Genomic DNA, 16,461 nt, shown 5'->3' with positions numbered 1-16,461 from the left:
AACCCAAGTAAGACTGTAAGTGTTGCGAGAGGACATCAGAGGGCAGACACACTGAAACTAAAATTACAGAAAACTAGCTAATCTGATCACACGGACCACACACAGCCTTGTCTATCTCAATGAAACTAAGCCATGCCGTGTGGGACCACCCAAGACGGATGGGTCATGGTGGAGAGGTCTGACAGAATGTGGTCCACTGGAGAAGGGCATGGCAAACCACTTCAGTATTCTTGCCTTGAGAACCCCATGAACAGTATGAAAAGGCAAAAAGATAGGACACTGAAAGATGAACTCCCCAGGTCAGTAGGTGCCCAATATGCTACTGGAGATCGGTGGAGAAATAAGTCCAGAAAGAATGATGGGACGGAGCCAAAGCAAAAACAATACCCAGCTGTGGATGTGACTGGTGATAGATGCAAATTCCAATGCTGTAAAGAGCAATATTGCATAGGAAACTGGAATGTTAGGTCCATGAATCAAGGCAAATTGGAAGTGGTCAAACAGGAGATGACAAGAGTGAACGTCGACATTTTAGGAATCAGCGAACTAAGATGGACTGGTATGGGTGCATTTAACTCAGATGACCATTATATCTACTACTGTGGGCAAGAATCCCTTAGAAGAAATGGAGTAGCCATAATAGTCAACAAAAGAGTCCGAAAGGCAGTACTTGGATGCAATCTCAAAAACGATAGAATGATGTCTGTTCGTTTCCAAGGCAAACCATTCAATATCACAGTAATCCAAGGCTATGTCCCGAACAGTAATGCCGAAGAAGCTGAAGTTGAACGGTTCTATGAAGACTTACAAGACCTTCTAGAAGTAACACCCAAAAAAGATGTCCTTTTCATTAGAGGGGACTGGAATGCAAAAGTAGGAAATCAAGAAACACCTGGCGTAACAGGCAAATTTGGCCTTGGAGTACAGAATGAAGCAGGGCAAAGGCTAATAGAGTTTTGCCAAGGGAACGCACTGGTCATAGCAAACACCCTCTTCCAACAACACAAGAGAAGACTCTACACGTGGACATCACCAGATGGTCAACACCGAAATCAGATTGATTATATTGTTTGCAGCCAAAGATGGAGAAGCTCTATACAGTCAGCAAAAACAAGACCGGGAGCAGACTGTGGCTCAGATTATGAACTGCTTATTGCCAAATTCAGACTTACTCTACTCAGCAAAGATCTTATTCAGATTTAATGGGGAATCAAAAGTTTTACAGACAAGCAAAAGCTAAAATAGTTCAGCATCACCAAATCAGTTTTACAATAAATGCTAAAGAAACTTCTCTAGGCAGGACACAGAGGAGAGGAAAAATACCCACAAAAACAAGCACAAAACAATTGATAAACAAACATGTTGATAATTACATTAAATGTAAATGGATTAAATGCCTCAACCAAAAGACACAGACTGGCTGAATGCATACAAAAACAAGACCTGTATATGTGCTCCCTAGAAGAGACCCACTTCATACCTAGAGACATATACAGACTGAAAGTGAGGGAATGGAAAAAGATATTCCATGCAAATGGAGATCAAATGAAAGCTGAAGTAGCAATACTCATACAGACAAAATAGACTTTAAAATAAAAACTGTTACAAGAGATATGGAAGGACAATATATAATGATCAAGAAGCTATAATAATTATAAATATTTATGCACCCAACATATCAATGCCTCAATACATAAGGCAAATGCTACCAACCAACCATAAGAGGAGAAATCAATGGTAACACAATGATAATGCGGAATTTTAACATCCTACTTATACCAATGGACAGATCATCTGAACAGAAAATAAATAAGGAAACACAAACTTTAATTAACACAATAGATCAGATAGATTTAATTGATATTTACAGGACATTTCACCTGAAAGCAGCAGAATACACTTTCTTCTCAAGTTCACATGGAACATTCTCCAGGATGGACCACATCTTGGGTCAGAAATGAAGCCTAGAAAAATTTAAGAAAATGGAAATTGTATCAAGCATCTTTTCTGACACAACACTATGAGATCAGAAATCAATTGTAGGAAAAAAAAAAAACTACAAAAAAAACAAACACATGGAGGCTAAATAATATGCCACTAAATAACCAGGTGATCTTTGCAGAAATTAAAGGGTAGCTTAAATCAATACATGGAAACAAAAGACAATGAAAACACGATGACCCAAAACCCATGTCTTTTTTTTTTTTTTTTTTGCTTAGTCACTGAGTCATATCCAACTTTTTGTGACCCCCATGGGCTATAGCCTAACAGGTTCCTCTGTTCATGGGATTTTGCATGCAAGAACACTGTAATGGATATCCATGCCCTTCTCATGACTGCAGTCACCATCTGCAGTGATTTGGAGCCCAAGAAAATATATTCTATCACTGTTTCCATTGTTTCCTCATCTATTTGCCATGAAGTGATGGGACCGGATGCCATGGTCTTCATTTTATGAATGTTGAGTTTTAAGCCAGCTTTTTCACTCTCTTCTTTGACCTTCAACAAGAGGCTCTTTTCTTCCTCTTTGCTTTTTGTGATTAGGGTGATGTCATCTACATGTCTGTTGTTGCTCAGTCACTCAATTGTGTTCAACTCTTTGTGACCAATTGACTGCAGCATGCCAGGCTTCCCTGTCCTTCACCATCTCCTAGAGTTTGCTCAAACTCATATCCACCAAGTTGGTGATGCCATCCAACCATTTCATCCTCTGTCATCCCCTTCTCTTCCTGCTTTCAGTCTTTCCAAACACCAAGGTCTTTTCCAACGAGTCAGTTCTTTGCATCAGGTGACCAAAGCATTGGAGCTTCAGATTCAGCATCAGTCTTTCCAATGAATATTGACAGTTGATTTCCTTTAGGATTGACTGGTTTGATCTCCTTCCAGTCCAAGGGACTCTCAAGAGTGTTCTCCAGCATCACAGTTCCAAAGCATCAATTCTTCAGCGCTCAGCCTTCTTTATGGTCCAACTCTCACATCCATACTTGACTACTGGAAAAACTATCGCTTTGACAAGATCGACCTTTGTTGGCAAAGTAATGTCTCTGCTTTTTAATATGCTGCCTAGGTTTGTCATAGCTTATCTTCCAAGGAGCAAGCATCTTTTAATTTCAAGTCTGTAGTCACCATATGCAGTGATTTTGGAGCCCAAGAAAATAAAGTCTGTCACTGTTTCCACTGTTTCCCCATCTATTTGCCATGAAGTGATGGAACCAGATGTCATCATCTTTGTTTTTTGAATGTTTAGTTTTATGCCAGCTTTTTCACTCTCCTCTTTCACCTTCATCAAGAGTCTGTTTGGTTCCTCTTCACTTTCCTTCTCCCAGCAATCTTGATTCCAGCTTGAGCTTCATCCAGCCTGGCATTTCCCACGATGTACTCTGCATAGAAGTTAAATAAGCAAAATGACAATATAGAGCCTTGACTTACCCTTTTCCCAATTTCAAACCAGTCCCCTTTCCTATGTCCAGTTCTAACTGTTGCTTCTTGACCTGCATACAGATTTCTCAGGAGGCAGGTCAGGTGGTCTGGTATTCCCATCTCATGAAGAATTTTCTACAGTTTGCTGTGATCCACACAGTAAAAGGCTTTAGCGTAGTCAGTGAAGCAGAAGTAGATGTTTTTCTAGAATTCCTTTGCTTTTTTGATGATCCAGTGGATATTGGCAATTTGATCTCTTGTTCCTCTGCCTTTTGTAAATCCAGGTTGTACTTCTGGAAGGCCTTGGTTAACATACTGTTGCAGCCTAGTTTGAAGGATTTTGATCATTACCTTGTTGGCATGTGAAATGAGGAGTATAATATGAAAGTTCTTTAAAAAGCTAAACATAGAACTACCATATAACCAAGCAAGCAATACCACTAATGGGCATATACCCTGAGAAAATCATAACTCAAAAAGACACATGTACCCCAATGTTCATTCCAGTACTATTTACAATAGCCAAGACATGGAAGCAACGTACATGTCCATTGAAAGATGAATGGATAAAAAGATGTGATACATATATACAATAGAATGTTTACCATAAAAGGGATAAAAAATGAGTCAGTTGTAGTGATGTGGAAGAATCCAGAGCCTGTTATACGGAATGAATTAAGTCAGAAAGAGAATAACAAACATTGTATATTAACACATACATCTTTGGCATTGCCTTTCTTTGGGATTGGGATGAAAACTGACCTTTTCCAGTCCTGTGGCCACTGCTGAGTTTTCCAAATTTGCTGGCATATCGAGTGAAGCACTTTCACAGCATCGTCTTTCAGGATTTGAAATAGCTCAACTGGAATCCCATCACCTCCACTAGCTTTCTTCGTAGTGATGCTATCTAAGGCCCACTTGACTTCACATTCCAGGATGTCTGGCTCTAGGTGAGTGATCACACCATCGTGATTATCTGGGTCGTGAAGATCTTTTTTGTACAGTTCTGTGTATTCTTGCCACCTCTTCTTCATATCTTCTGCTTCTGTTAGGTCCCTACCATTTCTGTCCTTTATCGAGCCCATCTTTGCATGAAATGTTCCCTTGGTATCTCTAATTTTCGTGAAGAGATCTCTAGTCTTTCCCAATCTGTTGTTTTCCTCTATTTCTTTGCATTGCTCGCTGAGGAAGGCTTTCTTATCTCTCGTTGCTATTCTTTGGAACTCTGTATTCAGATGGAAATATCTTTCCGTTTCTCCTTTGCTTTTTGCTTCTCTTCTCTCGCCAGCTGTCTGTAAGGCCTCCTGCGACAGCCATTTTGCTTTTTTGCATTTTTTACATTTCTTTTCCATGGGGATGGTCTTGATCCCTCTCTCCTGTACAATGTCACGAACCTCTGTCCATAGTTCATCTGGCACTCTGTCTATCAGATCTAGTCCCTTAAATCTATTTGTCACTTCTACTGTATGCTCATAAGGGATTTGATCTAGGTCATACCTGAATGGTTTACTGGTTTTCCCTACTTTCTTCAATTTAAGTCTGAATTTGGCAATAAGGAGTTCATGATCTGAGCCACAGTCTTCTCCCGGTCTTGTTTTTGTCTGACTGTATAGAGCTTCTCCATCTTTGGCTGCAAACAATATAATCAATCTGATTTCGGTGTTGACCATCTGGTGATGTCCACGTGTAGAGTCTTCTCTTGTGTTGCTGGAAGAGGGTGTTTGCTATGACCAGTGCGTTCCCTTGGCAAAACTCTATTAGCCTTTGCCCTGCTTCATTCTGTACTCCAAGGCCAAATTTGCCTGTTACGCCAGGTGTTTCCTGACTTCCTACTTTTGCATTCCAGTCCCCTATTATGAAAAGGACATCTTTTTTGGGTGTTAGTTCTAAAAGGTCTTGTAGGTCTTCATAGAATCGTTCAACTTCAGCTTCTTCAGCATTACTGTTCGGGGCATAGACTTGGATTACTGTGATATTGAATGGTTTGCCTTGGAAACGAACAGAGATCATTCTGTCATTTTTGAGATTGCATCCAACTACTGCATTTCAGACTCTTTTGTTGACCATGATGGCTACTCCATTTCTTCTAAGGGATTCTTGCCCACAGTAGTAGATATAATGGTCATCTGAGTTAAATTCACCCATTCCAGTCCATCTTAGTTCGCTGATTGCTAGAATGTCGACATTCTAGAATGTCCCAAAGAAAGGCAATGCGAAAGAATGCTCAAACTACTGCACATTGCACTCATCTCACACGCTAGTAAAGTAATGCTCAAAATTCTCCAAGCCAGGTTTCAGCAATACGTGAAACGTGAACTTCCAGATGTTCAAGCTGGTTTTAGAAAAGGCAGAGGAATCAGAGATCAAATTGCCAATATCTGCTGGATCATCGAAAAAGCAAGAGAGTTCCAGAAAAACATCTATTTCTGCTCTATTGACTATGCCAAAGCCTTTGAGTGTGTGGATCACAATAAACGTGGAAAATTCTGAAAGAGATGGGAATACCAGACCATCTGACCTGTTTCTTAAGAAACCTGTATGCAGGTCAGGAAACAACAGTTAGAACTGGACATGGAACAACAGCCTGGTTCCAAATAGGAAAAGGAGTACATCAAGGCTGTATATTGTCACTCTGCTTATTTAACTTTTATGCAGAGTACATCATGAGAAACGCTGGGCTGGGAGAAACACAAGCTGGAATCAAGATTGCCAGGAGAAATATCAATAACCTCAGATATGCAGATGACACCACCCTTATGGCAGAAAGTGAAGAAGAACTAAAGAGCCTCTTGATGAAAGTGAAAGAGGAGAGTGAAAAAGTTGGCTTAAAGCTCAACGTTCAGAAAACTAAGATCATGGCATCTGGTCCCATCACTTCATGGGAAATAGATGGGGAAACAGTGTCAGACTTTATTTTTTTGGGCTCCAAGATCACTGCTGATGGTGATTGCAGCCATGAAATTAAAAGACGCTTACTCTTTGGAAGGAAGGTTATGACCAACCTGGATAGCATATTTAAAAGCAGAGACATTACTTTGCCAACAAAAGTCTGTCTAGTCAAGGCTATGGTTTTTCCTGTGGTCATGTATGGATGTGAGAGTTGGATGGTGAAGAAAGCTAAGCGCTGCAGAATTGATGCTTTTGAACTGTGGTGTTGGAGAAGACTCTTGAGAGTCCCTTGGACTGCAAGGAGATCCAGTTAATCCATCCTAAAGGAGATCAGTCCTGGGTGTTCATTGCAAGGACTGATGCTGAAGCTGAAACTCCAATGCTTTGGCCACCTCATGTGAAGCGTTGACTCATTGGAAAAGACCCTAATGCTGGGAAGGATTGGGGGCAGGAGGAGAAGGGGACGACAGAGGATGAGATGTTTGGGTGGCATCACTGACTCGATGGACATGGGTTTGGGTGGACTCTGGGAGTTGGTGATGGACAAGGAGGCCTGGTGTGCTGCAATTCATGGGGTCTCAAAGTGTCGGACACGACTGAGTGACTGAACTGAACTGAACTGGACACATACATATGGAATCTAGAAAAATGGCACTGAGGAATGTATTTGCAGGGCAAAAATAGAAATGCAGACATAGAGAATGGACTTGTTGATATGGAGGTAGGGAGAGGGTGGGTTGAATTGAGAGACTAGCATTGACACATATACACTACCATGTGTAAAACAGATTGCTAGCAGGAAGCTGCTGTATAGCAGAGGGAGCTCAGCTTGTTGCTCTGTGACGACCTAGAGGGATGGAAGGGAGGAGGGGGTGGGAGGGAGAATCAAGAGGGAAAGAATATATGTATACTTATGCCTGATTCATGTTGTTGTACAGCAGAAACCAATGCAACATTATAAAGCAATTATATACCAAAAAATAAAAATAAATAAAATAAAAAATTTTTAAAAGCATGTCATCTGATTTCTCCAGACACATAGATGGATAATAAACACATGAAGAGATGCTCAACATCAATCATTATTAGAGAAACACAAATCAATACTACAATGAGGTTTCACCTCACATTGGTCAGAATGATCATAATCAAAAAATACACAAACAACAAGTGCTGGAGAGGGTGTGGAGAAAAGGGAACCCTCTTGTACTGCTGGTGGGAATGTAAATTGATACAGCCACTATGGAAGACTATATGGAGATTCCTTTAAAAATTAGGAATTAAGCCACCATATGACCCAGCAATACCACTTCTAGGCTTACATCCTGAAGAAACTGAAAAAGACATGTGTACCCCAGTGTTCATTGCAGCACTACTTACAACAGCTAGGACATGGAAGCCACCTAGATGTCCATCGACAGATGAGTGGATAAAGAAGCTGTCGTACATATACACAATGCAATACTACTCAGCCATATAAAGGAATGCATTTGAGTCTGTTCTAATGAGGTGGATGAACTTAGAGCCTATTATACAGAGAAAAGTAAGACAGAAAGAGAAAAACAAATATCATATATTAACACATATACATGGAATCTAGAAGCATGGTACTGATGAACCTGTTTGCAGATCAGCAATGGAGATGCAGACATAGAGAACAGACTTATGGACAAGGGTCGGGGAGAAGAGAGAGAGAGTGAGATAAATTGAGAGAGTAGCATGGAAACATATACACCAATATATGTAAATAGATAGCCGATGAGAATTTGCTGTATGAATCAGGGAATTCAAACTAGGGCTCTGTAATAACCTAAAGAGGTGGGAACCTAGGGAGGTGGGAGAGAGATTCAAGAGGGAAGAGACGTATGTACACCTATGTTTAATTCATGTTGATGTATGACAGAAATCAAATCAATATTGTAAAGCAATCATCAATCAATTAAAAATAAATATTTTTTAAAAACATGTCATCCACAAACAGTGACAGTTTTACTTCTTTCTTTCCAGATTTGATGACTTTTATTTCTTTTTCTTGCCTTATCGCCCTGGGTAAGACTTCCAATACAATTGTGAATAAGAGTGGTGAAAGTCAGCATCCTGGCCTTCATCCTGACTTTACAGGAATTGCTTTCAATTTTTCAACATTAAGTATAATGTTAGCTGTGGATTTGTCATACATGACCTTAATTATGTAGAGGTGCATTCCTTTATGGGTTTCCCAGGTAACACAGTGGTAAAGAATCCACCTGCCAATGAAGGAGATGCAAGAGATGTGGGTTCCGTTCTTGGGTTGGTAAGGTAAAATCCCCTGGAGTAGGAAATGGCAACCTGATCCAGCATTCTTGCCTAGAAAATTCCACAGACAGAGGAGCCTGGTGGGCTATAGTACATGGGGTCACAAAAAGTCAGACACGACTAAGCAACTGAGTGCACACACAAACACACATTCTTCTATGCCCATTTTATTGAGAGCTTTTTTTAATCACAAATGGGTTTCAAATATTGTCAGATGCTTTTTTCTGTATGTATTGAGATGATCATGATTTTTATCCTTCATTTTGTTACTGTGATGTAGCATGTAGATTGCTATGTGTATGTTGAACCATCCTTGCATCCCTGGAATAAATTCTACTTGATTTTGGGATCCTTTTAGTGTATTGTTGAATTTAGTTTGCTAATATTTTGTTGAGGATTTTAGCATCTATGTTCATTAGAGATACTGACCTGTAATTTTATTTTTTGTCTGATTTTGGTATTAGGCTTTATAAGATGAATTAGGAAGCATTCACTCCTCTAATTGTTTTTGATATTTTGAGACGTATAGATCTTAGATCTTCTTTGACTGTTAGAATTCAACTGTAAAGCCGTCTTGTTCGGGGGAAGTTTTTTGATTACTGTTTCAATCTCTTTACTAGTGATTGGTCTATTCAGATTTTATATTTATGGCTAATCTGTAAGGTTGTATGATTCTAAGAATTTGTCCATTTCTTCTAGGGTGTTCATAGGGTGTTCTTCTAGGGTGTTGGCATATAGTTGTTCATAATATTCTCTTATAATCATTTATATTTCTATGAATGGTATTTCTCTTCTTTCATTTCTGATGTTATTTTTCAGAGCCTCCTCTCATTTTTAGTCAAAGGTTTGTCAAGTCTCTTTTTCTTTTCAAAGAACCAATTCTTAGTTACACTGATCTCTTTTATTTTATCTTTAGTCTGAATTTCATTTATTACTGCTATGATCTGTATTTTTCCTACCTTCAAAGCCCAGACTTTGGGCTTTGTCTGGCCTTCTTTTTCTAGTTTATTTAGGTGTAAGGTTGTGTGTGTGTGTGTGTGTGTGTGTGTGTGTGTGTGTGTGTGTTCGGCCATGTGAGACTCTTTGCAACCCCATGGACTGTAGCCCACCAGGCTCTTCTGTCCATGGAATTTTCCAGGCAAGAATACTGGCATTGCCATTTCCTACTCTAGGGATCTTCCTGACTTCAGGGATCAAATCTCTTGCATCTCCTGCATTGGCAGGAGGATTCTTTGCCACTGAGCCACCTGAGAAGTCCCAAGGTGAGTGTAAGGTTAGATTGTTCATTTAAAATTTTGCTTATTTCTTATTGTGGCTTCCCTGGTGGCTCAGAGGTTAAAGTGTCTGCCTCCAATGCGGGAGACCTGGGTTAAATCCCTGGATCGGGAAGATCTCCTGGAGAAGGAAATGGCAACCCACTCCAGTATTCTTGCCTGGAGAATCCCATGGATGGAGGAGCCTGGTGGGCTATGGTCCATGGGGTCGCAAAGAGTCAGACACGACTGAGCGACTTCACTTCACTTCATTTCTTATTGTAGGCCTGGACTGTTATAAACTTCCCTCCTAATACCATTTTTGCTGCATCCCATAGATTTTTTCCTATGTTGTATTTTCATTTTCACTTGTCTTCAAGAAATGCAGATTTATCCTTTGATTTTTTACTCAATAGCTGTTCAATAGCATGTTGTTCAGTCTCCACATATTTGTGATTTTTCCAGCATATAGTTGATTATTTTTCCTCTTATAGTCGATTTCTAGTTTCATAACACTGTGAACAGAAAAGACTGATATGATTTCAATCTTCTCAAATTTAATTAGACTAGTTTTGTGTCTCAAGATAGGAATTACTCTTGAGAATGTTCCATAGGCACTTGAGAAGAATGTGTATTACGGTGCATTTAAATGGAATGTTCTGTGTAAACCTATTAAGTTCATCTCGTCTAAAGTTTCATTTAAGGTTGCTGTTTCATTGTTGACTTTCTGTCCAGATGAGCAATCCATTGATGTAACTAGAGTGTTAAAGTCCCCTAATATTATTGTGCCACTGTAAATTTCTCTTTATGTGTGTTAAAAATTATTGTATATATTTTGGTGCTTTTATGTTAGTTACATATATATTAATCACTGTTATGTCTTATTATTGAATTTTCTCCTTTATTTTTATATACTGTCCATTTTTATCTCTTCTTACCTTTTTTGGTGTGAAGTCTGTTTTGGCTGACATAAGAATGACTAAACCTGATATTTTTGGCTGCCATTTGCTTGGAGTATCATCTTTTATCCCTTCACTTTGAGCCTACATTTGTCTTTAGAGCTGAGGTGAGTTTCCTGGAGGCAGCATTAGTTAGGTCTCATGCTGTGTCTTTCACATCTAAAGGAAAATTTTGCTGAAGTAGGATATTTTTGGATGACAGTTTTAATCTTTCAATATTTTGAGAATGTCATTTCACTCCCTCCTGGCCTGTAGAGTTACTGCTGAGAAATCTGCTGATGGTCTAATGGAGGTTCCTCTGTAGGCTACCATCCTTTGGTCTCTGGCTGCCTTCAAAATTTCTTTGTAATTTACTTTTGATAATTTTAATATAATATGTCTTGGAAAAAATCTTTTTGCATTGAGATAATTAGGTATTATCTTAGCTTCATGGACTTATATATTCAGTTCCTTCCCCAAGTTTGGGAAGTTCTCAGCTATTATTTCTTTGAACTCTTTCCTCCCTCTGTCTCTTTTCTCTTTCTGGGATGCCCATTACCATGATGTTTTCCTTCCTAAAAGAGTTTGATAGCTCTTGTAGAATTTTCTCTCTTTTTAGGCCTTAAATCTCTTTCCTATTCTGCTTGCATCATTTATAGATTTCTATCTTCAAGCTCAGCTAATTCTCTCTTCCATTAGGTTTGCTTTGTTTTCAATAATTTTAAGGCATTCTTCATCTCATTTATTGAGTTCTTCAGCTCTAGAATTTGTTTGGGTTTTTTTTTTTAAAGTTTCAGTCTCTTTGGTAAAGCAAAGAGACTTTGTTCCTCACCAGCATATCCAAAGTAGTGAATATCTTTCTACTTTAGATAAAACTTTTTTAAAAAAACTTGATTCTAAGTATTCAACAGGTTAGAAATTATGGGCCTTTCTTTTCTTTCCAGTAGCTGAACATATGTTCTTGGTTTCTCTTACCTGAGAAGCCTCTGCTTATAACTGCGAGTCACATTTTCCAAATCTCCACCATCTCAGTCAGAGGTATCACTCAGAGTCATCATCACTGTCTGCTGCTTTGGGGTAACTGATGCTTCGCTGCTACCAGGTTGCTGACATGCTGCCTGGGGCACCAAGATGGTGGGCTCTACCACTATGTCCATGATCTCCTGGGTCACAGGCTCCACCTCCACAAGGGGAGAGGGAGGGTGGGAGGGTCGCAAAAGCCTCTGCTGTGTCAGGTATTGTCAGGTTGCAGATTCTACCACTGTGAGGAATGGAAGTCCCAGGCCTCACTGCTGCTATTACCCAGTTACCAAGGCTACAGGCAGCCAGGAGGCCAGAGTCCTGTGCACCACATCCCTTACTCCTACCAGATTCCCTGGGGCTGTGGCTCAGTAGCCTCAACCAGGGAACCAGGATTGCAGGCACCAGCTCCACTGTTCCACAGTTCCACTTCTTCTATGTGTTCCAGTCCATCTGCCTATTCTCTGGCATCCTGGTGTGTTAGCCAGAGGTACCTTTGCTGAGTTATGTATGTTTTACTGGCTATAGATTGAAAGAGAGAGACAAAGAGAGCATCTTCCTCTGCCATAATGCTAAGGTAATTCCAAATATAATTTTCTATATTTAGTGAAATTATCCTTCAGGAACAAAGAGGAAATAAAGGTATTTGGAAATGAAAGAAAGTTAAAATAATTTGTCACAAACAGACTTAAAGATAGACTAAAGCTAGTGCTTGAAGCACTTCAAACATTAAGGAAATGATCAAAGAAGAAATAAAAAAGAAAAACAGTAAGAGAAGAAATATAAATATATACAATATATTATACTTCTCTCTAAATAACTTATAAATTATACTTGATGACTAAAACAGAAATCATCTTATATCAAAAACAGCAACATTTTTAAATAGGAGAGGTAAACAGAACTAATAGGATGGATGTACCATTATGATTTATAGGTATCAACATTTTCTTCTGCCTACTCAAATTTGCTGTTGAACGACTCTAGTGATTTTCATTTCAGCTATTGTGCTTTTTACTTCCAGAACATTGGTTTTATTCTTTTTTATAATTTTATGTTAACTGATATTCTCATTTCAGGTGAAATATATTTCCTTAATTACATTTAGTGTCATCTATCTTCATACATATGTGTATATATACACATGCTTGTGTGTATTTAGAAGAGTCACTAAATGATGGTCAGCACTCAACAACTAAACTCAGCATTCTTTAAAGAGGGAAGAAATAAATTTCCAGAGTAAACACATTATAATATTCAGAATGCCCAGCTCTCAAAAACACTAACAACAAAATTACAAATCATACAAAGAAAAAGTCGATTCACAGGAAAGTAAGTATTTGACAGGAACCATTCCTGAGGAAGCCCAGACAATGGAAGGAAATATTAATCAAAAACATTAAATAAACTATCTTAAATATGCTCAATGACTTAAAGGAAACCATGGGAAAGAACCAAAGGGAATAAAATACAATTATGTGAGCAAATTGAGAATATCAACAGATATAATTATTAAAAGGAGTCAAACCAAAATTCTGGAATTGAAAAGCACAATGGCTGAAACAAAAATCACTAGAGGTCTTCAACAGCAGATTTTAGCAGGCAGAAGAAAGGACCAATGAACCTGGAGATATGGCAACTGAAATGAACCCATCTAAAGAACAGAATAACTATACAAAAAAGATCTTCAAGACCCAGATAATCACAATGGTATGATCCCTCACCCAGAGCCAGACAACCTGGAATGTGAAGTCAAATGGACCTTAGGAAGCAGCACTACAAACAAAGCTAGTGGAGATGATGGACTTCCAGTTGAGCTCTTTCAAATCCTAAAAGATGATGCTGTGAAAGTGCTGCACTCAATATGCCAGCAAATTTGGAAAACTCAGCAGTGGCCACAGGAATGGAAAAGGTCAGTTTTCATTCCAATCCCAAAGAAAGGCAATGCCAAAGAATGCTCAAACTACTGCACAATTGCACTCATCTCACACGCTAGCAAAGTAATGCTCAAAATTGTCCAAGAGAGGCTTCAATAGTACATGAACCACGAACTTCCAGATGTTCAAGCTGGATTTAGAAAAGGCAGAGAAAACAGAAATCAAATCTCCAACATCCACTGGATCATCAAAAAAGCAAGAGAGTTCCAGAAAAACATCTACTTCTGTTTTATTGACTAAGCCAAAGCGTTTGACTGTGTGGATTGCAACAAAATGTGGAAAATTCATCAGGAGATGGGAATACCCCACCACCTGACCTGCCTCCCGAGAAATCTGTATGCAGGTCAAGAAGCAACAGTTAGAACTGGACATGGGATAAAAGACTGATTCCAAATTGGGAAAGGAGTACGTCAAAGCTGTATTTTGTTACCCTGCTTACTTAACTTATATGCAGAGTACATCATGAGAAAAGCTGGAATGTATGAAGCACAAGCTGGAATCAAGATTGCCGGGAGAAATATCAATAACCTCAGATATGCAGATGACACCACCCTTATGGCAGAAAGCGAAGAACTAAAGAGCCTCTTGATTAAAGTGAAAGAGGAGAGTGGAAAAGTTGGCTTAAAACTCATCATTCAAAAAATGAAGATCAGGGCATCCAGTCCCATCACTTCATGGCAAACAGATGAGGAAACAATGAAAACAGTGAGAGACTTAATTTGGGGGGCTCAAAAATGACTGCAGATGGTGGCTGCAGCCAAGAAATTAAAAGACGCTTGCTCCTTAGAAGAAAAGCTATGACCAACCTAGACAGCATATTAAAAAGCAGAGATATTACTTTGCCAACAAAGGCCCCTCTAGTCAAAGCCATGGTTTTTCCAGTAATTATGTATGGATGTGAAAGTTGGATGATAAAAAAAGCTGAGCACCGAAGAATTAATACTTGTGAACTGTGGTGTTGGAGAAGACTCTTGAAAGTCCCTTGGATTTCAGAGAGATCAAACCAGTGCATCCTAAATGAGATCAGTCCTGAATATTCATTGGAAGGACTGATGCTCAAGCTGAAACTCCCACACTTTGAAGACCTGATGCAAAGAACTGACTCATTGGAAAAGACCCTGATGTTGGGAAAGATTGAAGGCAGGAAGAGAAGGGAACGACAGAAGATGAAATGGTTGGATGACATCACTGACTCAATGGATATGAGTTTGAGCAAGTTCTGGGAGTTGGTGATGGACATCAAAGCCTGGCATGCTGCAGTTTATGGGGTTGCAGAGTCAGACATGACTGAGCAACTGAATTGAACTGAACTAAAGGAACAGAAAGAAAAAAGAATGGAGAATAATTAATAAGCTTGAGTGACTTGTATAATAGCATCAAAAATGCCAACATATGCATAACAGAGTTTCAGGAGAATACAGAAAGGAACAAAATGGAGCAGAATGAATTCTTAAGAAATAACGGCCAAAAACTTCCCAAAGCTGCTGATGCATATACACATTCAAGTTGCTCAACAAATACCAAGCTGAATAAGACATCCACACCAACTCACATTACAGTAAATTATCAAAGGCCAAACATAAAGAATGCTTAATGCTTAATACAGACTCATCACATACAAGAGATTTTCAATAAGATTAACAGCTGATATTCCACCTGTACCATGGAGGCCAGAAGACATTGGATGGCATATTTAAAGTCCTAAAAAAAAGAACTGTTAGCCAATAATTTTATATCCAGCAAACTATCCTTCAAAAATGAAAGTGAAATTAAGACATTTCAGATGAATAAAAACTGAGGGAGTGAATTATAAGTAGATCTACACTACCAGAGACGCTAAGAGAGTCCTTCATGCTGAAATGAAAAGACCTTAGACATTAACTCAAAGTTAGAAGAAATGAAAAACAATGGCAAACATGACTACACAGGTAAATATAAAGGCTGATGTTATTGCACTTTCAGTTTGTAACTCCTCTTTTTTTCTTGTATGATTTAAAAGGCAACTATATAAAGCAATAATTAAAAATCAACGATCAATGAGAAAATAATGTATGAAGATGTAATCTGTAACAATAATGATATAAAATGTAAGGGATGGAAAGGTATATAAGCAGAGTATTTCTATATTGTTGATACTAACTTGATATTATTCAAATAAAATTTGTTTAATTGAAACAATGGTTAATGGTTGTTAATTGTTAAAGGTAACCACTTTAAAATAACTAAAAATTATACACAAAAGTAAAAAAAAAGAAAGGAATCAAAATGTACACTATAAAAAAATCAACTAAACATACACACAAACAAAAATAAGGGAGGAACAAAATACATGTAAGACACAGGTAAAACAAATAGGCAAATGGCAGAAGTAAATCCTTCACTGAAGTAAACTTCTTTAAATATAGGTAAACTCTCCTATTAGAAGGCAAAGGTTGGCCTCCCCACAGGGGCAGTGCCAGCTATTTCCAGACTGGAAGGGGGCCATGCAGTGGGCATGGAAGAAAGTTGGACCACATTGTGGTCCCCCCACATTGTGGGGACTAAGCCCTACTTTGTCAACAAAGGTCTGTCTAGTCGAGGCTATGGTTTTTCCAGTGGTCATGTATGGATGTGAGAGTTGGATGATAAAGCAAGCTGAGCAGAGAAGAATTAATGCTTTTGAGTTGTGGTGTTGGAGAAGACTCTTGAGAGTCCTTTGGACTGCTAGGA

General features: G+C 38.8%; 1 protein-coding gene across 19 annotated transcripts in view; it reads right to left on the bottom strand.

Annotated features, from left to right (window-relative positions):
* PLEKHB2 (pleckstrin homology domain containing B2) overlaps positions 1–16,461 on the bottom strand; it is a 294,333-nt gene that overhangs the window by 221,281 nt on the left and 56,591 nt on the right. For 10 of the 19 annotated variants that reach the window (XR_014080345.1, XR_014080353.1, XR_014080346.1 and 7 more), the window contains exon 9: positions 1,881–1,964. The exons of 8 other annotated variants lie outside the window; for them this stretch is intronic. Coding sequence is in view for 5 of the 11 variants with exons in the window: in XM_081583150.1 (XP_081439276.1) it covers positions 1,881–1,964 (84 nt within the window). In the remaining 6 variants the exon portion in view is untranslated. Of the gene's footprint in view, positions 1–1,830; positions 1,965–16,461 lie in introns of those variants that run through there. One more of the 19 variants, XM_081583174.1, reaches the window with a different exon arrangement.

This window comes from Giraffa tippelskirchi, chromosome 3 (genome assembly GCF_054371585.1).
Source record: "Giraffa tippelskirchi isolate mGirTip1 chromosome 3, T2T-mGirTip1v1.2.pri, whole genome shotgun sequence".
Lineage (NCBI taxonomy): Eukaryota > Metazoa > Chordata > Mammalia > Artiodactyla > Giraffidae > Giraffa > Giraffa tippelskirchi.
The sequence above is the reverse complement of the archived record's forward strand: the minus strand, read 5'-3'. Positions and strand labels throughout refer to the sequence as shown.